The sequence below is a fragment of the Parastagonospora nodorum genome, assembly GCF_000146915.1.
Source record: "Parastagonospora nodorum SN15 chromosome Unknown scaffold_42, whole genome shotgun sequence".
In the NCBI taxonomy this organism is placed as follows: domain Eukaryota; kingdom Fungi; phylum Ascomycota; class Dothideomycetes; order Pleosporales; family Phaeosphaeriaceae; genus Parastagonospora; species Parastagonospora nodorum.
Window position 1 is genome coordinate 63,080 of NW_001884590.1, and position 23,537 is coordinate 86,616.

The 23,537-nt window shown below is 52.0% G+C and overlaps 13 protein-coding genes across 13 annotated transcripts; 3 read left to right on the plus strand and 10 right to left on the minus strand.

The window, feature by feature from the left end:
• Window positions 1–795: 795 nt before the first annotated feature.
• SNOG_15990 (hypothetical protein) lies at window positions 796–1,779 on the minus strand (the record flags this gene model as incomplete). Its single annotated transcript, XM_001806069.1, has 2 exons — window positions 796–1,484; window positions 1,594–1,779. 2 exons carry the CDS (start codon window positions 1,777–1,779, stop codon window positions 978–980), a joined length of 693 nt encoding a protein of 230 aa, XP_001806121.1. The 3' UTR covers window positions 796–977.
• A 419-nt stretch (window positions 1,780–2,198) lies between these two features.
• Window positions 2,199–3,821, plus strand: SNOG_15991 (hypothetical protein; the record flags this gene model as incomplete). Its single annotated transcript, XM_001806070.1, has 1 exon — window positions 2,199–3,821. The coding sequence occupies one exon, from the start codon at window positions 2,199–2,201 to the stop codon at window positions 3,819–3,821; it is 1,623 nt and encodes a 540-aa protein (XP_001806122.1).
• A 748-nt stretch (window positions 3,822–4,569) lies between these two features.
• Window positions 4,570–5,802, minus strand: SNOG_15992 (hypothetical protein; the record flags this gene model as incomplete). Its single annotated transcript, XM_001806071.1, is given in 3 exon segments — window positions 4,570–5,257; window positions 5,277–5,487; window positions 5,541–5,802. The coding sequence occupies 3 exon segments, from the start codon at window positions 5,800–5,802 to the stop codon at window positions 4,570–4,572; spliced, it is 1,161 nt and encodes a 386-aa protein (XP_001806123.1).
• A 267-nt stretch (window positions 5,803–6,069) lies between these two features.
• On the plus strand, window positions 6,070–6,489 carry SNOG_15993 (hypothetical protein; the record flags this gene model as incomplete). Its single annotated transcript, XM_001806072.1, has 1 exon — window positions 6,070–6,489. The coding sequence occupies one exon, from the start codon at window positions 6,070–6,072 to the stop codon at window positions 6,487–6,489; it is 420 nt and encodes a 139-aa protein (XP_001806124.1).
• Window positions 6,490–6,549: 60 nt separating this feature from the next.
• On the minus strand, window positions 6,550–7,656 carry SNOG_15994 (hypothetical protein). The gene is made up of 4 exons (XM_001806073.1): window positions 7,556–7,656; window positions 7,421–7,491; window positions 6,980–7,370; window positions 6,550–6,923 (listed from the first exon to the last, which is right to left on the minus strand). Exons 1-4 carry the CDS (start codon window positions 7,591–7,593, stop codon window positions 6,677–6,679), a joined length of 747 nt encoding a protein of 248 aa, XP_001806125.1. The 5' UTR covers window positions 7,594–7,656; the 3' UTR covers window positions 6,550–6,676.
• A 762-nt stretch (window positions 7,657–8,418) lies between these two features.
• SNOG_15995 (hypothetical protein) lies at window positions 8,419–9,728 on the minus strand. Its single transcript, XM_001806074.1, has 3 exons — window positions 9,496–9,728; window positions 9,058–9,405; window positions 8,419–9,012 (listed from the first exon to the last, which is right to left on the minus strand). The coding sequence occupies exons 1-3, from the start codon at window positions 9,642–9,644 to the stop codon at window positions 8,550–8,552; spliced, it is 960 nt and encodes a 319-aa protein (XP_001806126.1). The 5' UTR covers window positions 9,645–9,728; the 3' UTR covers window positions 8,419–8,549.
• A 238-nt stretch (window positions 9,729–9,966) lies between these two features.
• SNOG_15996 (hypothetical protein) lies at window positions 9,967–11,460 on the minus strand (the record flags this gene model as incomplete). The annotated part of the gene is made up of 2 exons (XM_001806075.1): window positions 9,967–10,709; window positions 10,935–11,460. The coding sequence occupies 2 exons, from the start codon at window positions 11,458–11,460 to the stop codon at window positions 9,967–9,969; spliced, it is 1,269 nt and encodes a 422-aa protein (XP_001806127.1).
• Window positions 11,461–11,914: 454 nt separating this feature from the next.
• Window positions 11,915–12,382, minus strand: SNOG_15997 (hypothetical protein; the record flags this gene model as incomplete). Its single annotated transcript, XM_001806076.1, has 4 exons — window positions 11,915–11,990; window positions 12,043–12,086; window positions 12,270–12,306; window positions 12,360–12,382. 4 exons carry the CDS (start codon window positions 12,380–12,382, stop codon window positions 11,915–11,917), a joined length of 180 nt encoding a protein of 59 aa, XP_001806128.1.
• A 61-nt stretch (window positions 12,383–12,443) lies between these two features.
• On the minus strand, window positions 12,444–12,603 carry SNOG_15998 (hypothetical protein; the record flags this gene model as incomplete). The annotated part of the gene is made up of 2 exons (XM_001806077.1): window positions 12,444–12,519; window positions 12,578–12,603. The coding sequence occupies 2 exons, from the start codon at window positions 12,601–12,603 to the stop codon at window positions 12,444–12,446; spliced, it is 102 nt and encodes a 33-aa protein (XP_001806129.1).
• A 93-nt stretch (window positions 12,604–12,696) lies between these two features.
• On the minus strand, window positions 12,697–13,068 carry SNOG_15999 (hypothetical protein; the record flags this gene model as incomplete). Its single annotated transcript, XM_001806078.1, has 3 exons — window positions 12,697–12,728; window positions 12,782–12,818; window positions 12,865–13,068. 3 exons carry the CDS (start codon window positions 13,066–13,068, stop codon window positions 12,697–12,699), a joined length of 273 nt encoding a protein of 90 aa, XP_001806130.1.
• Window positions 13,069–13,853: 785 nt separating this feature from the next.
• Window positions 13,854–17,257, minus strand: SNOG_16000 (hypothetical protein; the record flags this gene model as incomplete). Its single annotated transcript, XM_001806079.1, has 5 exons — window positions 13,854–14,406; window positions 14,998–16,043; window positions 16,126–16,260; window positions 16,293–17,221; window positions 17,248–17,257. The coding sequence occupies 5 exons, from the start codon at window positions 17,255–17,257 to the stop codon at window positions 13,854–13,856; spliced, it is 2,673 nt and encodes an 890-aa protein (XP_001806131.1).
• A 1,693-nt stretch (window positions 17,258–18,950) lies between these two features.
• Window positions 18,951–20,918, plus strand: SNOG_16001 (hypothetical protein; the record flags this gene model as incomplete). The annotated part of the gene is made up of 3 exons (XM_001806080.1): window positions 18,951–19,264; window positions 19,424–19,780; window positions 20,039–20,918. 3 exons carry the CDS (start codon window positions 18,951–18,953, stop codon window positions 20,916–20,918), a joined length of 1,551 nt encoding a protein of 516 aa, XP_001806132.1.
• Window positions 20,919–22,813: 1,895 nt separating this feature from the next.
• Window positions 22,814–23,467, minus strand: SNOG_16002 (hypothetical protein; the record flags this gene model as incomplete). Its single annotated transcript, XM_001806081.1, has 2 exons — window positions 22,814–22,906; window positions 22,937–23,467. The coding sequence occupies 2 exons, from the start codon at window positions 23,465–23,467 to the stop codon at window positions 22,814–22,816; spliced, it is 624 nt and encodes a 207-aa protein (XP_001806133.1).
• Between the last annotated feature and the right edge of the window lie 70 nt (window positions 23,468–23,537).

The following is a 23,537-nucleotide window of genomic DNA, read 5'->3' on the forward strand; positions in this document are numbered from 1 at the left end:
GAGAAGCGAAAGATTGTTTGAAGAGTGGTGGTTGGATGTGGAAGTGATTGTTGATGAGCGTGGTGAGGAATTATTTGGGGGGATGAAGAGGAGATATTTATATCATATTCTTTCAGATAGGAATGATGGACTTAGACATTTCGACTTCAATGTTCTGAGGTGTCGGTGATGAGATGGTCGGCACGTGACTTCGGTGACCGGATCACTGGTCAGGCCAACCGTCCCGTCTTACCCTCCACATCTAGATCGAAGGATTCTGTGTAGATGATTCTAGCTGACTTCTAACGCCTCTTGGGCCTAGCTAATGCGTCTTCGCTCGTCGAGATGGTTAGATGGATTCCATGTGCAGAAGGCGGCTCGGGACGCATGGCGAAGGCGCAGGCACCCGTGCTAAAATCTGGTATGTTAGACCTCGCTCTTGTGTGCGAGTTTCGCGCTCTGAGGACTGTATCGCATGTTTGTAAATTCTTAAATTGTAGTAGGTCGTGAAGCACGACTTCACCGTCGTCATGCAATTCCAGGATTAAGACACACCCTGGCAGTCAGAAAGAGATTTGTGCCTCAGCTTGTCAGACTCACGTTCACCGAATGGTTAGACTATCCACTCCGGGCATCCTCATAGCGTAGTGTGAAATGCGTGTATACGAAGCTAGTAACTGCAGTCCAGTGTAAGAGGTCAGATTTAGCATAATTAGTGTCTTGGCAGGCGGAAGCGAACTTCCGGTTCGTCGCCGATTGTCCTACCTAGTCTATCCTCACCAACACGTGCACCTCGAGGAGCGAGACGCCATCGGTGAAGTGAAGATCTCAGAATTTCCAGGATAACACTTCCGCGGTCCAGCTTACGGGTATTTGGTGAAAGATTGCCGAGAATGACGACCGACTGTCAGCTGTCATTACCTAATGCATTACAGTAACAGCACAGTCGAAGCACCACCAGACCATATCGAACCATAGACATCAACATCAATTCAAATCTATTTCCCAATTGTCAAAAACAGCCTATCCCCAATATCCCCGAGCCCCGGCTTAATCATCCCCCTCTCATCCACCCCCTCATCACACCCACCAACCCACACCTCAACCCCCTCTTCCCACTCCTCACACGCCTTCCTCAATCCCTCCACCGCCGCAAGCACACTAACCACAAGAATCCTCTTGACGCCCCAGTCCTTGAGCGTGTCGATGGCCGCGCAACATGTCGCGCCCGTCGCGATGATCGGGTCGCATATGATTGCCAAATCGGGAATGGGCGTGTTGGACGTGGCGGTGTGGTAGGGTAGGTTGTTGTAGTATTCGACGGGCTGGAGGGTGGACTTTTCGCGGTACAGGCCGAGGTGGTGGATGGGCACGGGGGCGGGGAGGAGAGAGGATAGCGCTGTGGTCATGGAGAGGCCAGAGCGCAGGATGGGGACGAGGGATATGGAGGAGGGCGAGGGCGATGTGGTGTGCGTGGGGTACGAGTAGCCGAGGGGAGATTTGTCCTGTGAGGCATTGGTATATCAGCGTGTGTTATGTTTGATGCGTGGTTTGGTCGGACATTAGAAGTGGGGGTTATATGCCAGAGGAACAGGTGGTATTAGGAGAACATACGGTTCCTTGTTGCTGCGCTGTTAGACTTGCTCCGAGCGCTTCGTACCCAACCATGAGGGCAATTTCATGCACGAGTGTTTGCGCATCGCGGGACCCGGTTGATGCAGAGCGCAGTTGGGAGAGCTTGGCCTGGAGACATGGGTGGACTGAGACATGTGCATTCTTTGGGAGATCAGAGGGAGCCATGGTCGCAATTGTTCGTGTTTGAAGTAAGGGAGTTTGTGGTATAAGTACTACAACACGTCGTCGAGCTGGGAAGGTGGGATAGTCATAGCTCCCCACATGCCCGCGATAACACGACAGCCTCGCCGGCAGGGTCCGACGCGCTATTCCAGGTCACCCGCATAAAGCTTAACAGGCCCATCCCTGCACGTATCGGAGAAAAAGGCACCAACGGCAATCCGTCGCATACACAGTTCTGCCCAAAGTAGCTGTCGACATCATGTCGTGGTGCCCTGACCGTGCGCCCGAATCATGATATAATAGTCTTTTCGTGGCGTGTGTTTTGTTTCGCAGGTGTCGTCGTCGGGGGTACTTCACAAGACGCAGCGAAGTCCTTTCGTCTTCTCTCTTCGCTGAGGAAAAAAGAGGCGTCATCACGCATAATGGCGGATCACAACACCAACAATGACGACGAAGACACGTCCAAGCGCGCATCCCACTTCAACCAACAGCGCTCTTCGCTCCGCTCAGACCGCAGTTCCTTCCCCAGCACGCGCTCCCGCTCGCGCCCACAGTCCCAGCGCCATCTCAACGACTTCGACCTCTCCCCGGACCGCGCGGATGCGTCGTCGCCCGCGCCAAACGTCCCCTACACGCGCTCAAGAGCAAGCAGTAATGCCAAAGGCAAGAGCCGCGCGCGTCCCTACAGTTCTCGCAGACCTGCCCCTGACCCTGAGGATGCGCAAAAGTTAGAAGAGCTGCTAGCGCCTGAGACGTGGGCGAATCCATACCAGCTCTTGGCACATGGGCACGGACAGACGGAGTCGTCGACGACGGTCCCGCTTGCGGATTTGAAGAGTGAGAAGAAGAGGGGGGTGAGGAATATTGCGGCGGGAAGTCAGTTGGATATCACCGCGCTGCCGAGTATCACTTCGTCCAATGGGGAGGGCATGCATGCATACGTGCGCTCGAAACCCACGCCTGCCGCCCAGCGCAAGGCGAGATACGCCACAGAATTATACACGATTTCGTATCTGATCTTCTTCGCAATCTGGGGCACGCTCGCGCGTCTCGGTCTGCAAGCGCTGACATTCTACCCGGGCGCGCCCGTAACATTCTCCGAGCTGTGGGCCAACGTCGCGGGCACATTTATCTTCGGCTTCCTGGCTGAAGACAAATCATTATTCGCCGCGGAATGGGGCGATCGCGATCCAGAAACAACTCACGACAAGAAAAGACATGGAAAGGTGAAAAAGACGATTCCACTATACATTGGCCTCGCGACAGGGTTTTGTGGGAGTTTCACGTCCTTCTCCTCATTCATCCGCGACGTATTCCTCAGTCTGGCAAACGAACTCAAGGCGCCTGAATACCACCCTTCCCCTTCTCCCTCATCCCTGACTGCCACCGCACCAAGAAACAACGCCTACTCAATCCTCGCCGTGCCCGCCACAATCCTCACCACCCTCTCGCTGTGCTACTGCGCGCTGAAAACCGGCTCGCACCTCGCCATCCTCCTAAACCCCATCACACCCACCCTCCCCTTCCGCCTCACCCGCCGCTTCCTCGACCCGCTGTTCGTCCTGCTAGGCCCCGGATGCTGGCTCGCAGCTATCCTGCTCTCCATCCTCCCCCCACAGAACGCATGGCGCTCGCAAGCGCTCTTCGCATGCGTCTTCGCACCCCTCGGCTGCCTGCTGCGCTTCTACATGTCGAAACTGCTCAACCCGCTCTTACCCACTTTCCCGCTGGGTACCTTCGCCGTCAACATCTTCGGCACCGCGGTGCTGGGCATGAGCTACGACCTGCAGCGCGTGTCGCTGGCGCACACAGGCGTCGTGGGCGGGACGCTGGTTGGCTGCCAGGTGTTGCAGGGCGTGCAGGACGGGTTCTGCGGGGCGCTGACGACGGTGTCGACGTGGATTGCGGAGCTGGATGGGCTGAAGAGGAGGCATGCGTATGTCTACGGGGCGGCGAGTGTGGGGGTCGGATTAGGGCTGGCGGTCGCGATTATGGGGGGTGTGAGGTGGACGGTGGGGTGGGCGGATATTATATGCACGACGTGATGGGCTGGATGTTACATGTACGGCGTATCGTAATGATGGGGTCGAGAGGCAGAGGCGTTGTATACCCGGAGTTTGAAAGCTTCATGTTTAGGCTATGATTGGGTTTTAGGGATGCAATGTACAGACGATTTCAAAGGCGAACCGAGCATTTGCACGCGGATTGCTTTGCACTGGGCTTCATCAAGCAGAGGAAAAGTGCACCATGTGACATCATCTGCAAGTTTGAATACACGGTACTCGACTTCCATGCTACGGACAATACTAATATACACATCCACCTACTCCCCCTTCACAGCTTTTGCGAATCAGGCATGTACCCAAAGCACCACGATAAGATCATCAAGCTCGGACTAGAAGAAGTTCCTTACCTGCCTAATCTTACCTTGACGGGTGTCACTTGATACTTACATACCTACCAAAGGAAAAAAAGGATAATAAGACACTTGATAGAAAATTCACCTTTGGTTCCCTACCCTTCCCATTACCCGCAGATGTACGTGTCCAAGTAAAACTCCCGAAATGTGTCGAATGGTGTGTTGTGCGCTGTACCTTAGATCCTACCAGAAGAAGCCGAATGATCGAGGAACAGTGGTGATGTCGATGTGCGGTGCTTACCCTCTGATCGGATGGTATCTGTCCTCGGAACGTCAAGAGTTTCGATATCGCTCGTCTTACCCTCGTTGACTCAGAACCAAGAGGCGAAAGAAAGGGAGGTAACCTTTTGTGACAAACCCTGGCGCAGGCACGCTCAATACCTCCTTCGTTGTCTGGGGTCGTCGTAGCTGTCGCCTTCGTACCCGCGCTTTCGCGAGCCGTCGTCGCGGCCATACCCACCGTCTCGACCGCCGTCCCGTGGGGCGCGCTCTCTGCTGCCGAGGGGCTCGTTGTTTGCGCCGCTGGAGCCGCGATCATACCCACCGCCGCCGCCTCGTCGGTCGTCGCCGTGTCGGCTGCCTGAGCCTCGATCTCCGCCGTAACCACCTCCACCTCCGCGACCGCCGCCGAAACCTCCCTCTCGTGGGCCTCGGGGGCCAGCGGGTGCGCCGTCTGGAGGACCGCTGTAGCCGTTAGACTGGTAACCGATTCCACCTCGCCCACCGCCAAAGCCTCCTCCACGACCGCCGCCGAATCCACCTCCTCGGCCGCCGCCAAAGCCTCGGTCTCCTCCAAAGCCTCCGCGACCACCACCGCGTCCGCCAAAGCCGCTCTGCTGGAAGCCTCCACCACGGCCACCGAATCCTCCGGACCCAGCTGGTGCACCGAACCCTCCAGGACCCGGCTGGCCTCGAGCCGCAGGGCCCTTGGTGTAGCCTCGACCACCAAGACCACCACCAAAGCGGCGAGGGCGCCAGCCAGACACTGTGCGACCGCGCTCGACATCGACGAGGACGCGCCGATCTTTGATCTTGATGCCGTCGGTTTCCTTGTAGGGCGGCCTTCATGTCTTTTTCGCGCTCGTAGACAATAAAGGCGTAACCGCGCTTGCGTTTCTTCGGCGGCGCGTCAGGCGGCGCAGTAATGTCCTCGACGATGCGGATGCGCTCAATCGGACCGTAGCGACCGAATTCGCGCTCCAGATCGTCAGACGTGACGCCGTAAGCAAGGCGGGACACGAATAGAGTCTTGAAAGCGTCGCCCTGGACTTTAGGGTCTTCACTGGGCTTGTCTGTGGCGTGTTAGCGTGAACAGGTGAGAGATCGCGCGTGGTGCGTGACGTACATTGATGGATGCCTTCACTCAGGAGCTTCTCCTGCTTCTCCTTCTTCTCGAGCTTCTTGCGGTCGCGCTTCTGCAGCCAGCTGTCGGTCGGCACGTATCCGTCGTTGTCCTTGTACTCCTTCATCGCCTGCAGATACTGGCCGATGCCGGAGATCTTGGGCGTGCAGCGCTTCTCAGGCGCGTGGTCCGACGGCTCGACCCAGCGCAGCGGCGGCCGCGGGGCGAACAGGTTCAGCAGCATCGGCGGGAGTTTGTCCGTCATGTTGGAGTCGTCGCTGGAATGCGCTCCAGCTGGCGATGTGATGTAGTTGGAGGGAAAGGGGGGAGGGAGTGACGATGAAGGGTTGGTCTGCAGCAGGCATGTCGAGGGAACGGCAGGTTCACGTTAGCGGCAGGCGCCAGATCCTGCACGTGACGGCGCAACACTCAACTTTCTCCAACGTCGACAACGGCGTCTGCATCGTTGCGGAAGCGCCACATAAGTCAATATGCCTCTGTCGGCCATTAAAGCAGTCGCCAAATCGCAGGCATGTCATATTGGTATCCCTCAAGCACCAATGCTAACAATGCACAGAATGGCGTCGGCTCCTTCATCCTGCCCTGCAAGGCCCTCAGCTTCCACTACTGCAACTGGTGGGGCTCCTCGCGCGGCATGAACGCCTTTATCAAATCCTCGCTGCCGGCGTTCGCTCGTAGCAGCCCACAGATCGAAATCACCGTCAGCCCGCGGCCACGGAAGCATCCCGTCATCATCGCACACTACATCAACGGCACGCAGCGAGCGATCTGCGTCAAGAATCTGCAAAACGACGGCGTGCGGGAGAAGGCGGAGATTCTACGGAACAGCACGGGTGAGAAGAATAGGAAGACGGGCAAGCCTGTGACCAGTATCAACGAGAGCGTGAGGGGTATTTGGGATCCGTTCCATGGGGCAAAGGTGCAGATATGAAGATGCTGCATATCTACTTGTACAAAACACAATAGCATACACGGCGCACATTGGGATCAATTGAGCATGACAACTAAATCTTGAGACTGTCGCTCTTTCCGAGTGATATTCGACTTCTATATTGAAATAGCCTTGGGGTCATGTCTTCGTGCATCGATGTCTACAACCTTGCCTCACCGCCATGCATTCATGCCTGCTTAGCATTGATGATGTCGACAAACGCGGGCTTCAAGCTAGCACCGCCGACCAGGAAGCCATCGATGTCGGGCTGCTTGGCCAGCTCATTGCAGTTCTTCTCCGACACGCTGCCGCCGTACAGGATGCGCGTCTTCTCTGCCGCCTCGGCGGACACCTCCTTCTGGAGCCACTCGCGGATCGCCTTGTGGACTTCCTGTGCCTGCTCCGTGGTCGCGACCTTGCCGGTGCCAATGGCCCTACACGGTGTTAGCTTGAGAGTAAGATAAGGTAGACAGGAATTGCGTGGACTCACCAGATAGGCTCGTAAGCAACGACAATCTTACTCCAGTCCTTGACCTTGTCCGCCACCGCCTTGAGCTGCTTGGTCACAACCTCGATGGTCTTGTTTGCCTCGCGCTGCTCGAGACTCTCACCGCAGCACAGAATCACGCCGAGCCCGCAGTCCAGCGCCGCCTTGGTCTTGGACGCAACAAACGCGTCGTCCTCGTTCAGGATGGTGCGGCGCTCAGAGTGGCCGAGAATCGTCCATGTGATGCCGCTGTCCTTGAGCTGGTCGGCGGAGATCTCGCCGGTGAAGGCGCCGCTGGGCTTGTCGAAGATGTTTTGCGCGGCGACTTCGAGGCCGGGGCGCAGGTGCTCGCGGGCGAGGAGGAGGTAGAGGGCTGGTGGGGCGACGACGACCTCTGTGGGTTGTGTTGGTGAATTGCTGCGTCATGGGCTCAATGGGACGTACCAGTGTTGGGGTCGAGCTTTGCCTGGCTCAAGTGGCCAAGAATCTCCTTGATGGACTTGATGGTTCCGTTCCTTTAGACTTTGTCAGTTCCTCCTGTCTGCACATGCGGTACTCACTGCCCGCGTCGTAACATACATCTTGAAGTTGCCGCCGACGAAGAATTGACGAGCCATGATTGCGGTATTGTTTGGATTTGCAGGTAGTGGAGAGGTTTAGCTGCTATGGGCGTGAAAGCAAAAGTCTGGAGTTGTGCAGTGTTGTCGAGGTGAGCTCCAGTGTTTGGACTTGTGAGGTCGGCGGGGGCGGGGCAAGTGACGACTTGCGCTGAGGCTTTCGGCGAGCTTCGGACTGGCTTCTGGCACGGCCGTGGGTGCAAAGAAAAACAATGGAGAAGCGGATCCCACGCCCGAATCCCCATACTTTTTAAAAACTCTGTCGATGCGAATCATGTCAGTTCTTGGATGATGCAGATTATGTGCCTCTACACATGTATGCGAAATGCCGAATGTCGATAATTGCACACATTATTGACCATTCACATTAGCTGCAGATAAACAATTCTAAAGCTCCGGACGTCGTGCAGCCGGAAGAAGCAAGTGATCCTCCCGAGCTAGCTCAGCCCTACCCTCTCCGACATTTTCGCCAACTCACAGACCCACATGCTTCACACCACCCGTCATGCCACCCACAGTCCACGGCATCTCCATCACCCCTTTGACACAATGTGCTCATTGGCACTCACCACTCGACATCATTGCCATCAAGCACTATTGCTGCAGCAAATTCTACGCGTGCATTAGCTGCCACGACGAATGCGAAGCCCACAAATCCGGTACCTGGCCGCGTACCCAAAGAGGCGAAGACGCGGTACTTTGTGGCTCTTGCAAGCATGTCTTGACTGTGGATGAGTATATGAAGAGTGGCAGCAAATGTACCGCGTGTGGCAGTGCGTTCAATCCGGGGTGCAAGAATCACTGGGGGCTGTACTTTGAAATGGACGATGTGGTATAATAGACGCACTTTAATTGGGACTAGAACGCCGATCCTACTCGTACAATTCTTTCCCTTTGAACATAGATATGCGAGCCAAATTTGATGTTCTTTTATTGTGTTGTGTCCCACAAGACGATCAAGCTTTGGCACATACTTCCATGGCATCATGCGCCATTTCAGGCTCGGTAGAAATATTTGGTAATGCGAATCGAACCGTCTTTGTGCCTTTCTTTTGGTTCGCCATTGCAGCCATCTTTGGCGACTCTGTCTCTTGCGGCTCTGTCTCCTTTGGTTTCGGTACACCGGCTTTCGGCTTGCCTGCAGTTTTCGAGCGCGCTCTCTTTGCGGGACGTTGGGGTCTCTCCACGTGACGCTGGGGTCCATGGTCTCGGAACCAGGCAGCAGCCAAGTGCTTGTTGAACACCCCGAAGATGCAATCAGATCCTTGTGTGTATTGAGACACTTCCTCTCGTCGTACATAGTGTATCCTTCGGCGCTCGACGGGTAGGTGGATCGCAACGAACGTCTTATAGCGGGTTATACGAGCTTGTCGTCTTCTGTCAGCTTTCTGCTGACGGTCTCTCTGGCCCCACGCGCATCTGAGAATGATTAGCGAGGCCCACTCAATACTATGCAGTACTGACTTGGATCCCTTGACAGCAAGCTTGTCTGCAAACTCGTTGCCTGGATCTCCCGAATGCCCTTTGACCCACCAGAAGTAAGTCAATGCGTTGAACTTCTGCCTTGTCTCCATACGCTTCACAATGGACTGTATCAGCTCTGTATTCTCCTTGAAGATTCCCTCGACTTTCTTCCAGCTTCTCTGTTTCCATAATGGCAGCCAATCGGTGAGGCAATTGATCGCGTACCTGGAGTCGCTGGAGATGAGAACTACCTGATCGATTGGCGCCTTCTCGAGGGCTATTTTGACAGCCATTAGTTCAGCGCGTTGGTTAGTTTGCTTACCAGGACCCAACGGCTGTCCTGTGTTCCTGTCACTATTTAGCACACCATTTCACCATCGCATCTAAGTTACCTTTACTGGTTGGGCTTGTCGACATCCCTGGTGCTCGGGACCTTACCTTTTGTCATTGGGCCCAAAGTAGACACCAACGCCAGCGATAGCATCAGGTTTACCATTGCGGAAGGAGCTTCCATCTGTGTTGATCACGAGCCACGACTCAGAGCCTGGAATATCCCGTACTGCGTCGGAATATGGACCCTTCCTCATATTGTCTAGAGTGCGGTGGCTCTGCAGCGATTCGATTGCTTTGACTGGACACGTACGTAGAAAATTGGTTCAGGATCAGTGTACATAGAGGAATGGAGAGCTGTTTCGGGATAGGGGATGCGTGTCTGTTATAAATGACGCGTGTTGGTGACGCGTTTCGGCGCGCTGGTCACACTCCAGTCTCAGTGTGGTCATAGCTCTTCTCCTACAGTCAACCTAACTGATACATACATCTTCATTAAGTAAAGCATCTAGCATAGTACGGTCTATATATTGAGTAGTCGTATCGCACACGAGCACTTCCATCCAATCAGAACTTGTGTCAAAGTACCGGCATGACGCGCTGCCATCGAAGCTTGTACCACGGCGGCAACGGCGACTCGGTTTCAAATTCCCGTGGCTCGTGAGTATCCCAGTCATCTTGCCATCTTTCCAACGACCATCCAACTCGCGCGTCAGCCAGAGCTTTCGCACTATCAATATGTAGCTGCCCAGGATCAAAGTTGCACCTTATCAATGAGCTTGTTGTTGTAATATGTCGAATCGCGTCAGGCAGCGATTCGAAAAAGTAGCCAGGTTGAGCACACATGTTTAACCATGGGTGTTCGGGCGTTGAGCCACGAGGGAACCTGGTAGTAAAGGCGGCCTGCCACACCGCATCTCGTTGAACAACAGCAAATGCCGCAGTACTTTTCTCTGGCATTGGACCTCCGTCGAATACAAGCGTGTATGAGCCTTCAGGCATTCCGAGTGAAGGCAAGCGATGAGCTTCTACAATCCAGGTTCCGATGGACTTTGTGATATCTCGAGCTGCGAGTTTGTCGTTGCGCAACCATTCAGGATCCGAAAGGTGCATATCGCTGTCACTTCGGTCTGTAACCCAACGTAACCAGCCGAGGTCCACGCCGGTATAGTCAAGTTGTCGTGCGACAGGCAAAGCATTCTGCCACAAGCTGACATAACGCTCCACGCGTAACTTTGCATTTTCCACGCAAAATGGTATGAGTCCCCTAGCATGTTCTTCTGGGAACGCCAACCCGAACTCGTAGTCCTTTCGCGCAAAACCTATAGTTCGTTATCTGTGCCCAGTGTCCCTAGGTGAGAGCCGACTGGAGAAATCGAATGGCTAATGACGCCGCAGAAATAGGTATATTTGACGTAGTCCGCATAGTCTTTAGCGAATTCATGGGTTTGAGTAAACTCTTTCAGTTCTGCGTCATTGGGAATAGCCCATGTTTCAAAGAAGGCATCGGTAGCCACTGGGCCAGCCTTCTCGAAAGGCCCGCCTACAAGAAATGTTTTGGCCTCTTCGTATTCTAATATCTGCCCCGGCTGCGAATTCGGCGAATTCTCTCCATAAGGACGGCGGCTGGCCGTAGGGATTCCCATTTCGTGGACGAAAAAAAGGTCCTGATTGCGACGCCAGGGAAGTGATGTACGGCTCGAACATGGGATACCGTGCTGTTGCCACTGTTGCCATTTGAGGCGTATATAACTTGTAACCCAAAAATTCGATAAACATGTCCTTGCCCTGCTTTTGTCTTGATATGGCGGCATGAAATTGGCCAGCTGATCCGCGCGTTTTTTCTGAGAAGAAGGTCGAGAAAGTAATCGTGTTCGTAGGCAAGGCGAGCCCATTCATTTCTCTGGCGACCTGGTGACAAGTTCGGAGGAGTGCTAGCTCAATGTGGTTCCCATTAGCTTGCACGAGCTTGTTCCCTTCGAAGTCGTATACATATCCGCCATCGCAACAGACATAATAATCGTAGATGATGTCACGGACTTCGCGTGGAAGAAGAAGAAAAGAGGACGACATGGTGGCTGATGCCAGTGTCGCAGATTGAATTTGTGCAGCGGAGATTAGGTGCTGAGTGTGGAAACTGCAGACTATACATTTCGTACCGAGCAGACGTGATGCCACGTTGAATCAATTTGCGCCTGGATTCGGGCCACCATTGTTGTGATACCCCACCATAGTCTAGCGTGGGCGCATTTCCTCGGTACAGCTACACAATACGCTACCAGGGCAATTTTTTTAGCGGGAGGGTACCGCATTTTTATTTATTCTAGATATGAAACGCAAACTGGGGGTATCATCAAAAAACAAGCTAGACCAAAAGGGGATGGTAATTGCCCTCTACCATCAGCACAAAAAAGCGTTAAAAAAGTATAAAACACGTGATCTGGTGTCGGCTTAGAAAAAAGTCAGTCAGACCTCCAGGACATAAGTAACGCCGGGCCATCATTAATGGCGAACGCGGGGCAAGCACTCACTTGATGGTCCTAAGCGAGGCCAGTGCGGGCACCACCAACCAACACCCAAACTCCTCGAAAATTGCCTCAGGCCTGCACGTGTGTCAGCGATAGCAAATGCGAGTTCTTGACGGGCGAAGCTTACACAACAACGACCACCCCGCCCCGAGCCGGGCTCGAGGGGCATAACTTCCAAACAGGTCAGTTTTAGCCACAAGTGCATGGTTCAACAGAAAGACGTACTTTTTGTGGTACGCTCAACCATGGAAAAGCAGTGCGCGCGGTCGCGCGCAGGTTGAGGACAGATTTCGCATCAGCTACAATGCCCAGTCAGCTTGTTGGACCTCGTAGCTCAGAATGCCAGACTCATACTGTCCGAGTGCTGCAGTCTTCCATCTCTTTACATCTTCTGTTCAATGTTTAGTGGCAGTACTGGTGAAGCCTGGTATTCGCAACACTTACCGCATCGCCATCACCATCGCCATCGTCGCAACCGTCGTCAAACATCCCACAATCCAACGAACTAAAGAGATCATTAGCGTATTGCTAGAAAGCAGGGAGGAAAGCCATCAGCTGACCATCGAGGTGTGTCCTCTCCTCAGCGACCTGCTGCTCTTCCTGACTTCATGTCGTCAGCATTTCGCCTCCCGGACAACATCGCTCATGTGATTCTGACCTACCACTCAACCTTGCCAGATCGCGTCATGTCGCCTTCAACATATCAGCATTTAACTGTAACTCGCAGTATCCATAATTCACTGTCCCCTTACCTTTGACACCATCGAAGCCCAACGGCCAACTACGTCGTCAAGATTGCGCGTTCGAGCTCATCTGCAAGATATCATATCAGCGGCAATACTGTCAAGCAAGATCCCAGCCCCTACCTGGATACGTCGGCTCACCAGCCATGTTCAAAGGCGGCTGGTGGATGGACAGCCATGCCGCTACGTTGTCAATATTGCACTACATGCTCATTAGCCACGCTCAAAGGAGAGAGAAAATCCTTACGAATCGGTTCCGCGAGTCGGTCATCAGCTCCCTCGCCACCAACCACCTCCTCGCGCAATACAACGTCGGTCACATCATACCGCGAGGCAGCAGTGGCGTCGTATACCTCCATATCGTGGACGCGATCGCTGTAGAAAGATGTTAGAAATGCGGCTTTGTACATTACTAAACGTGAACTCACAGGTGTACCGGCTGGGATACGCGCTGCTGAGTCACTCCATCCCCAGGAACGATCCTCATGTAGATGAGGGGGCGATGAGCAAGCAGGCAGCCATGCTTGCAGACTGGGTAGCAGGGTGTTACGCAGTGACGGATCCTCGTGGCCATGAGGAGGATTTCCTCAAGGAGCTTTGGGAGCCGCTGGACAAGTCAGCGTTAGGAATGTGCGATTCAAGCTGAGGAACATACGCGAGCGTCGAATGGATGGCGATGATCCTGAGGGCAACGCATTCGATGTAGCCGCTTTCTGTTGGATCAGTAAAGAGACATCAATGTGAAGTTGAGTACATACTTTGCGGAGCACCTGCTGCCACAGGTGCCGAGCAAGGCGGCTTATCGGCCTATTAATTAGTCAATTGACATGCCCAAACGCAACCAAAGGTTCCACTCACAGCGAGCCCATCCATCGGATTGCGGGGTTCTGGGGTATTAGTGCTTGTCATAGTTAGCGACAATTAACGAGAAGCATTCCTGAGTACTCACTTTAATGTTTAATGCTGGGACTTACATATGGAAAAGTTGCTCGACGAGAGCAGGGGGGGCCGTCTGCTTTAGTATCAGCAAATCTGCACAAAATGAGCGGGGCGCATACTTACTGCTGTATTACATTAGTGAGATCAACTGGAGTACAAAATATAGTCACAAAATATGGTTTACAAAATTGGTGGCCGAAGCCAACCTAAGAGGGTACAAGTCTATTACGGTGTCTAGGTATCTAAAGACAACTGTCTATCGAAGCCGATTAGAGCGTTTCAAAGGAAACTGATACCTCTTGTCATCCTTGACATGCTTGAACTGCTCAAGGCCAAAATAACGGATTGCCCAAGCAGATGCGAGGTCGCAATCGGTGGTCATGAAGAGATGGAAATTGTTGTGTCCGGCAGCAGTGGTGAGAGCCTGTCTCTCCATGTGAAGCTTCTTGCAATGGCAAAGCAGGTGCTCAGACGTCTCCAGGTGCATACCACATTGCCTGCACATCGAATCTTTCGAGCCCTTGACCATCCGGTGGATGGGATTGCCGTACAACGCGATGTTTCCGGTCCTCATCATGATAAGAATCGAGCTTTGCGCGCGGGTAAGTCCGTTATAAAATCGTAAGGAATGATCCATCCAGGCTGCTTCATAAGCGGGATGCTTGAACTTTTCGTGGGAATTTCGTCTCTGTCGAAACTTTCTCCATTGGAGACTGGCAACATAATGTACGATCTCGTCGTAGTACTCCTTTATCATCATTTTGCGCTTCTTGATATCCTCCCACTTCTTTTCGAAAGCAGCTCCAACTCTTTTACGCAATCGTACCTCGTCTAATTGAACACATCGTCGCAGGGTCTGGTAAGGGTGCGTCTGAAGGACGGCCTTCGAGTGTCCCAGGGACTTTTTGGGTAGCGGCAAACGCCCTGACGCTGACATGCGGATATTTCTCATAGCAATATACTCAGGGCTATGATGCCATCGCAATCGGTGTGTCATACATATCCGATGAAGCTGGAGGACAATTGGGAGGATGTGCATCTCTTTCTCCAAGACCTTTGCGCTAGTCAATCTCCTTGCACCAGAAAGAGCGAGCATGCACTCGATTTGCAGTGAGCACAGGATCTTCAACGCGTCAGTTGCAATGCCATATGTTAGAGGAGTAGCTTTCGGCTGATATGGCACTGATGGAATGCACGTGAACCATGCTGGAGCAGCATATGCGATGGTAGGGAGTATATTGCCGTAGTAAAGCTGACGATTACGTATGAGATCCGCGCCCCACGTTGAACCTATGAACCTTTTGAAACTCTCCAAACAGTTCCTCACTTTTTCGCGTATCTGCTGAAGTGTTGGTAGAGGTCTTGAGAGTGTGACGGAAATACTTACAGCTTGGACGTGCGCAACCCATGTCAGACACTTGTCAAGAGTGACACCGAGTACAACAAGTTCACTGGGCAGGACCTTCTTCTTCTGCGCACCCGTCATGTTGCTGAATCCTGGTACAGAGGGCAAATCCGAACAGTTCATGTGCTGCTTCCAGTCCCTCTCGTTCTTGTTTACAAAGTGCATCACTTTGTACTTTGCGGGAGAAAATCGTAAATTCCTCTGTCTGGCCCATTCGTACAGTTTTGCGTGTATTTCAGACATAATTTTGCAATTACGGCCATAAGACGCGGTCCCGACAAGGACATAGGTATCATCCACGTAAGAAAACATGGCAACTGTTTCTGGTCCGTATTCCTTACCAAACTTTGCAAGGATAGGGGCGGAGTAGAATAGGAATAGTAGAGGTGACAATGGGCTTCCTTGAGGGATGCCGACATCGATCCAGTATTCGTCGCCTTCGAAACCTGGCATATGAATGAAGCTACGGCGGTTGGATAGAAAAGACCAGACGATTCGCACCAACCAATCAGGAATTCCTTTGGAGATTAACGTATCCAGAAGTTGCTCACGATCGACATGATCGTAGGCACCACTGAGATCCAAGGAAAGAAGACTGACCTTTGATTTACACAGCCATCCACGATAGACGCCGTTGAGCAGATGCTCGAGTGCCAACGTAGTATTTCGTCCGGGAGCACCAAACTGGGTAGCGGGAAGAAGATTGTGAGTTTGCGCAAGGGTTTTGAGTCTATTCGCAATGATTCGCTCGTACACTTTGCCAATGGTGTTCAGTATGGCGATGGGACGATATGACGTCGGCACTTTAGCATCCTTACCCGGCTTTTGTATCACGAACGTTATTGTCTCCTTGAAATGGTCCGGATGTAAACGGAATTGTAAAAATGCGTTGAAGATCGTCTCCAAGATAGGTTCGATGACTTTGCGGCACTTCTTGAGAGCCTCGTAGGGAATGTTGTCGGTACCATACGCTTTACCGTCGGGTAGATCCTTCAAAATTCGTTTGAGCTCGTCTTTCTCAAGCTTGTCTAGTGCAACGTGCTGTGGACGCGTGGAACTGAATATTGGCAAGGGCAAGCCAGGTCTAGCAGTTATATTGTGAAGATCTGAGGGCGGTATTGACCGACGGCTCATACATGGTGATTCTCCAGTCGAGGATGCTGGTGTTGTTGCAAATTGCTGTGACTCTGACGAAGAGCGGGAAGGAGCGGTCAGAGGTGACGGAGATGACGGTCGGGCAGGTCCTTTCCTCTGAGTTCTGGTCCATGTAGACTCAACATAGCACCGTACCTTGTCTGAATCCGATGTATAAATCCTGCCTCTGTGTTCGAAGGCTGGTGTCTGAGCTATACGCTTAGGTCTGCTCCAGCAAGCTGCTCGCTTGACAACAGACCAAACTCCGCGTCGTCCCGACATTAGCTTGACAATTCTGCTTCGAGAATTCTTGATCCGAACACCAACACTTGTCCAGGTACGATGGTTCACTGGCAGAGGTTGATTCAGCAATTCACGTGGTACGAGGTCGCGAACGGCGGGGTCCAATACTCTGATGATGAAATCTTGCAACATCTGCAATGCGGCAGATTCAGACTCGGGTGCGGTCCAGTCCATGTCTGCAGCCAATTTTTCCACAAGGTCTGCAAAAGTTTCGTTTGTCACTTCGCTCCAGAGATAACGGTAGTTTCTTCTACGCTCCACCCGAAGATCCAATGTGACTCGAATGGGGCGGTGGTCTGAATCGAAAACGCCATCCAAGACATCGTGCGAGGCATGGCCAACAAGGAGAGTGCTGACGAATGCCAAGTCGATAACACTCTTGTACTCATTACCTGGAGTCTTGAATTCACCACGAGAGTACGTAAAGTGGCCTGGTTTGTTGACGCAGGTCATGCCAATAGCCCCGGCCTTTTGTACAAGTGTATTCGCCTCCGGATGTGGATTCCTGCAGGTCGGACCCTCCCAATCCTTATGACGTAGATTGAAGTCGCCTATTATGATGTGCGCGTAGGTTTTGTCGCGACAGGCTTCAATAAGCTCATCGATATCTGCAGCTCGCTCGTAGTTGTAGAGATTATGGATTGCAATGTTTCCATGTTCGGTGGTGAGAAACAGTGTGACCAACAAGCCACGATTCTTGCCTTGTGCCTGGATGATCGTGTAGTTCTTGAGTGTTTTGTGTATGCAGAATGCAACCTTTTCCAATGGAACGAGATCCTCTCCTGGTCCGCTTGTTTTCCTCCCGTACGGCTGGACATATCGGACCCGACTTGGGTTCTCTTTGCATGTTAGCTCGCTTCCGTCTGCCGTACTCCACCACTGGATGTAGTTGCCACATTCTTTGAAAGGAAAATACGCTGGAGGGTCTTGAATGGCAATGATGTCTGGCGGTCGCCGCTCACTCTTGGTACGTTCGAGAAGTTTATTCAGCCGGTCGGAACACCGCTTCAAGTTTGAAGACACGATAATGCAGTGAAAATCATCGAGGTCGCCTGTTTCTAGTGTAGATCCATCCATATGAGCGTCACGGTTGCTCATAGATGCGGCTCACCCCGGCTTTACCGCAAGTCTTCCGAGTTGGCAGGATTGTCTTGCGAATGCAATATGTCAGTATCTAATAGCCTGCTCGCTGTGCTTGAATTTAACCTTACCATAGGGAAGGCTTCAGATCATGTGTTTTCACTTCCTTGCTCAGGATTTGTTCGGGAAGTGGCAGGTTGGAGGCTTGGATCACCTGCTCATCGACTGATGCTTTCAGTCTACGCGGTCAATAAATGAATGAGTTAATGAAAGCCACTCATAATCATGATCGAGTGACTTGAGTATATGTCACGAAGTAGGTAGAGGACTGCAGGCAGTTTTGGGGCGTTGTATGCTACATATTTAACCCTTAGGTGACGGCCAAGACAATAATATGTGACGGGAAGCACTGCTAACACCGCCAACAAAATGTCGGTGAGACCCATCTGACATATTAGGTATGGAGTTGAGGGTGGGTCTTCTGCCCATCGTGGTGAGAGCTGCGGAGCTTTCCAAGGGATATCCTATGGTTGCAGGCAAAGTGTTGTTGTCGGGCTGGATAAGAGCTGGCAAGGGGGACACAGACAATCGGCGTGATAAGCAAGCAAGATCTTGGCCTCTTGTTTGTCTAACTCCTTGTCCGAGATTATTCAGTGGAATCTTACGAAGCCATGCGTACCTAGCGGCCAACCTACATTACGTTTGCCCGTCTGACATCACGTATGTACCGTACTGCTTTTGTTATGGATTATCTTGGAGGCAAAGACATCCAGAAGCCTCCATGATCGGCTATGGCCATGGATGCATTAGTGGTGATTGCTTGGGCTTCCAAACGAATGTCGGCATTTACCCCCTTGTACGGTGCGTTAGCTTCTTTCTCGTGCAAGAGCCAATGCAAGGGTTTCCAGGACATCATATTGGACAACATCCCTAGCATTGGCTCGTGCAAGAGAAAGACGCTAACGAACCGTACAAGGGGGGGACAGTGAAGACGATGATCCGATCGGCCCGATACAGGTATCGAAATGGGCCGCACCCTGGTTGAAGCGGCAAAGTAGTCGCCATGAGGTCCGATAGGTTGAGTTCAATTATTATTCGCTGGTATACTGTAAATCTTACTTTCTTACGCCCGCTGATTTGCTACCACATTCTCTTCAAGAAGACAGACACGCGGCGGCTCAACACGGTGGTAGGTACCGATGAAAGCTAGAACTCGCCAGGATGCGGCTTAGCACATACGAAGCCTGTTGCTTCTGAATCATTACTATTTTCTACGACCGGCTCTAGCAAGTTGTCTTAAGAGGTTAAGCAGGTCAGAAAGTAGCTTCAGCGCGCCAAATCATCCTTCCTCGATTGACAACGAAACAGACACATTTCTCTCTCATCATCCTCTCCTTATTCCAATCCTTACAAATTCTCAACTCCTTCGCAATGCCTTTCGGTGATCATGTCAATACCAGCCCACTCTCAGAAGATCCTCAACGCCATGTTCAGGCCGGCCCTGCGGTAACACAATTCATGTCTGGGCGTTCGACAGAGGCCATCAATCTTGGTACCATTTTTCAATTACTTCAGGAAACGTCAAGAACTCAAGAACTTGCCATGAAGACGCTGCAGGATAGGCTAGGTACTCAAGAGACTGCCTTGAAAATACTGCAAGAAAGCGTGGCAAGTCTGACACGGGCAAACGATTCACTCCAAACATCGCGAGAAAGGGCCAATGATCCAGGAAACAAGTCGCAATGGTATTCGCGTTTGCCTAAAATCCGCATTTCATTGGCGAACAATGAAGAACACGCGTTGCTTCGACAACAATCCTACGACAGATTCCTTGAAAGGGTGCATGGATTTGGTCCCCCTTTCGACTCTATCAACGCATACAATGTGATATAAACCGATGAAAGGAGATGCCTCGAACTATACACCATCGATCTCCTTGCCTTTGAGAAGCTCAATCAACAAGAGACTTTAGAGAGCCTGGTTTCTAAGCTAGGCCTCTCTGAAGACTCTATTCCTCAACTGGGTGATTATGTGGTCTGGATCCAAGTATACGCCCCGCACGAAACGCACAGGTCGCAAATGAGTAAGATCTCCCGCGAACATCAAGATCACATCATGAGTTGGAAGACTACCACCGGACTGCCAATTTCCAAAACTTCGTACCGGAATGGTAAACTTTTATGGCACTTTAACACTATAAGTGCGGCCGCCTCTGCGTGTGGCGTGTATCTGAGTTTGAGTGGTCTGATTGGGCGTGCAATGTAAGTCAAAACGATATAACTGAAAGCGATGTGTTAAACTGACACTCATCGTCTCCTTAGACCACACGACTTGCGTGCCCTACCCATTTTCTGTCACCATTGCGGCCGTCCAGGGCACATGAAAATTCAAGGTCGAGACAAATGCAAACTACCTCCACAATCCAAGCCACCCAACTACCAAGAGAACTCGACTAATAGTCCTTGCCTTACATGCGCTATGCAGCACGTGAAGAATCCTCCATCGCAAAAGTGCAATAGGCAACCGCGCTGCTTGAACTGTGGTGGGAACCACGGGACCAATTGGGATCAGTGTGAAGATAGCGATGTGGAAAAACATCGCATGGAATGGAAAAAGTGGGAGAAAGGTGCGTGGTGGGCCCAACATTTGGACCTTCCGGAGGTCCCGCGCTTCCCAGAAAGAAAGCCAAAACTACCAAAAAAGTCGGGAAAGAAGACTCAACAAACAAGCCCAGAAGAAGGTTATATGCACACATGGCCCAGTCAGCCTGGTATACAGTTGAATCCAGATGGGGCAAATGGTGGAGTAATACAAGGGAACACAGACTCTGGTAGACCAATGACACCTATCGAGGTAAATGATGATGGAAACCTTGTTCCATCGCCAAGCGACACACCAAAGGCACCCAGTGGAACAGACGCTGAGGAATGGCATACTTTGATGAAGAAGAAAACGGAAGAAGCCAAGAAACAAGCCGAGAAACGAGCCGAGAAACAAGTCAAGAAACAAGTCAAGAAAAAAGTCGAGAAACCAGCCGAATTGAAACCGGGCACCAAACGGCCACGGGGACGGCCGAGGAAAAATGATGCGCAGGCCAGTCCAACGTCACCTCAGGGCTCGCCTTCCAAACGGCCGCGCAGACAGTGCACCATACCCCGATCGCAATCCCAAGGACCCGAGACCACTGATCCGTACGACACCGATCGCAGCTACGAGGACCTGTTTCGCGAAATCAGCGCCTCGGCTCCTGTACAAAGCACGGACAGCATCTCTCAAAGCAGTAGAGCCAACACTCCTTGGTCTGAGCGCATACCCGAAAATGCCACCCGCAAGTCTGACAGAAGTCACTGCTGCATCGCAATCTCAGTCACCACCCGACGCGAAAGTCGACAAGGATAAGGGCAAGGCGGTGTGCGCAGCTATTCCTAAGCTAAATCAGACCGTTACCAGAACTAGTGCTGAGACAGTTCCTTCGGTGTATGTATGTGACGATGATGATGAGTCTGATTGGGAAGATGAAGATGAAGATGAATAGCCGACCGAGATAGTCCCGATGGTAGCGGTGAGATCTGTTATGTAGCAATAAATCTCCATTCTTTATTCAATATCTACACACAAGCAATACTCTTGGGCTGAGGCGTAATATGCGAGCTGCGGATTGATACCAATGTCTTCTCGACGCAATCACATGCAAGTGTGTTGTTCACACGAAGATAGGTGGCAATTTGAGAGCGTATCGACAGTGCGTTTTGAGCTCCCACAGATCTCAATTGCTCATGTACAATAGCTACGATTCCGTCAATACGCTGTGTATGACGTGTATCGGGCATTTATTCCGAAGCCAATACTTCAAAAATGCCGCAAACAATCGAGACGAAAAGCCGCCGTGCGGATGCCCAGGTGTACTGAAACGCATCGTGACCGTGACCGAGACCGAGAGTACTGTATAACGATTTACGTCAGCCAGCATAGACACAGACCTTTTTCATGCGTGCTTATGTCAAGGTTCCCCGGATCGCAAGGGTTCATTAATCGACGAACGTGGATCTGCATCGGCCTCGGGAGGCGCCAGGGCCGCTTTCCCCTGCAGCCGAAGCAGATCCCGAAGAAGCACCCTTGCGAGCCCGGACCGGTCAAGTATCTATCCGTGTTGTTACTTATCAGCTCTCAATTCACGGCCGATAGCATCTATCCTGTGCACCCCCGCGATCAGCGAACCCCTGATTGAGTCGCGACTGATCGGCCGAGCATGCTAGCACATACCAGGGAAACGACGCGTCCTCCTATCCTGGGTGACATTGGTGGTTTGTCCGGAGCGGAAACTTCCTATGGCCGTATCTACTGCGGAATTTGCAAGACTCAAATTGGCCAGGGGCTTCATACAATGCTCAGGGTTCTGTGTCGCCGCAAGCCGCACACCGCAAGTCGACAAGACGAGTGACATCGAACCAATTCGACAGCGCTAGAACGCGACTCGGATCACTCCAGCACAATGTGCCTAGCCCTAGCAATTGAAGCATAGGATCGTATCCGTATAGCCGCCATGTTGCACAGACTAGCACACCATGGATGAAGCCAAAAGAGTCGAACCGTGACTTAGACGAGTATCACAAGATCATGTCATACCTTAAGTTTAATCTGCGAATGTGGTCGACGTGTCTTTGAAACTATTCCGAGGTCGAGAAACCTAGACTTTGCCCGGGATTGGGGGCATCCACTTCTTCAGAATAGCGGTGACTACAGAAGCAGCTAAGCTCGCTCCCTTCTAGAGACCATCGTACATATGCCTTCATCAGAGCCTCGGAAATGCTAACCCATCAAGTCATTGAGACGAGATGCCCCGGGTCGGACCTCAACTTCCGGAATTTTCGGCCACAAACATTTGCTTCGGGCTCCTGACAATGTATACGCCCGAAATGCCGAAGCCCGAGAGAAAGGGAGAGTTAGGATGCCTCCATGTATATTACAGGTGCGTCAAGATAGGTTGATATGTTGTAGCCTGCGGAGAGATTTAAGGAGAGATAGTCTGGCAGCGCTGATGTGGTATGTGAAGCGGACGATCACGCGACAGTGGAGTGAACATGACAAAGAACTTGCATGCTTTTAGGTCGTCGTATACAGTCTTCATTTGCCGTGTCACAAATCCTCTTTCGACAGTCGCTAAGAGTCGTCACTTATCAATATTATCTCGAAACTTCTAACTAACATAAAAGGAGAAGTTCATATCACGTTTTAGGACGAGATAGTCTTGACAAGGCAGAGGTGTAGGTTAAAAAACTCATTAGTTCTGAACTCTAGCCCATCCTCCTAACCATCATCAACGCCTTATTCGATGCCTTCCACTCATTATCCGTGACCTTTCCCACATGCCGACCGCCAGTCACACTCTGCATATCTTTTTTATCCGCAAAACGCACTCCCCTCATGGTCAGTGGGGACGTGGGAAGCCGACTAGTTTCGCTTCGGGAGATGATCGGGTTGCCGGTGATGTGAGTCGGGTCGACGAAGGGTTCTTGGCTTGTTGTTATCATGCTCCTGGGCCTAGTGGACTTGTGTCGCCTTTCCCTGCTCGGCCCTATGAGGTTTGGCATAGATTGAGAATGACGGGGTTTTCGTAAATGGTCGGTGTTCAAAAGTGGATGGACTTGTGAATAGCCGACGTTTTGATCGTCCAGTGATGCTGTATGTTGGGTCTGAGGCTTCATTGATACAGGTTTGGATGAAGCGCGCAAGTCGTGGCTGCTCTCGGCCTGGCGTGATCTTCTAAGGAGCTGTTTGGAATCAAGGGCTCGATCGTACGTAGAGGACGTCTCCGAGTTCGGTGCGTGGCCGACTGCTCTCTTCTCGAGTCGCTCTTGGGAGGCGACCAAGGCATCAAGGAGATGACAAGTGGTCGACCAAAGAGCTCCTGCAAAAGAACTTGCAACATGATATACAATGCCCACCATGATGACGGTACAGTGACTTGATGCTGAGGTGAAGGATAGATGTTCTCAGGAAAGAGGAGTCACAGGTGTA

Excerpts from the sequence above, each read along its gene's own strand:
- SNOG_15994 (XM_001806073.1), bottom strand. The coding sequence starts at position 7,593 with ATGGCTCGTCAATTCTTCGTCGGCGGCAACTTCAAGAT. Across the intron at positions 7,492-7,555 it reads GTCGGCGGCAACTTCAAGAT|GAACGGAACCATCAAGTCCA; the intron begins GTATGTTACGAC and ends CAAAGTCTAAAG. Across the intron at positions 6,924-6,979 it reads GTTGCTTACGAGCCTATCTG|GGCCATTGGCACCGGCAAGG; the intron begins GTGAGTCCACGC and ends AACACCGTGTAG.
- SNOG_15995 (XM_001806074.1), bottom strand. The coding sequence starts at position 9,644 with ATGAGGAAGGGTCCATATTCCGACGCAGTACGGGATATTCCAGGCTCT. Across the intron at positions 9,406-9,495 it reads TTTGGGCCCAATGACAAAAG|GAACACAGGACAGCCGTTGG; the intron begins GTAAGGTCCCGA and ends AAATAGTGACAG. Across the intron at positions 9,013-9,057 it reads CTTGCTGTCAAGGGATCCAA|ATGCGCGTGGGGCCAGAGAG; the intron begins GTCAGTACTGCA and ends AATCATTCTCAG.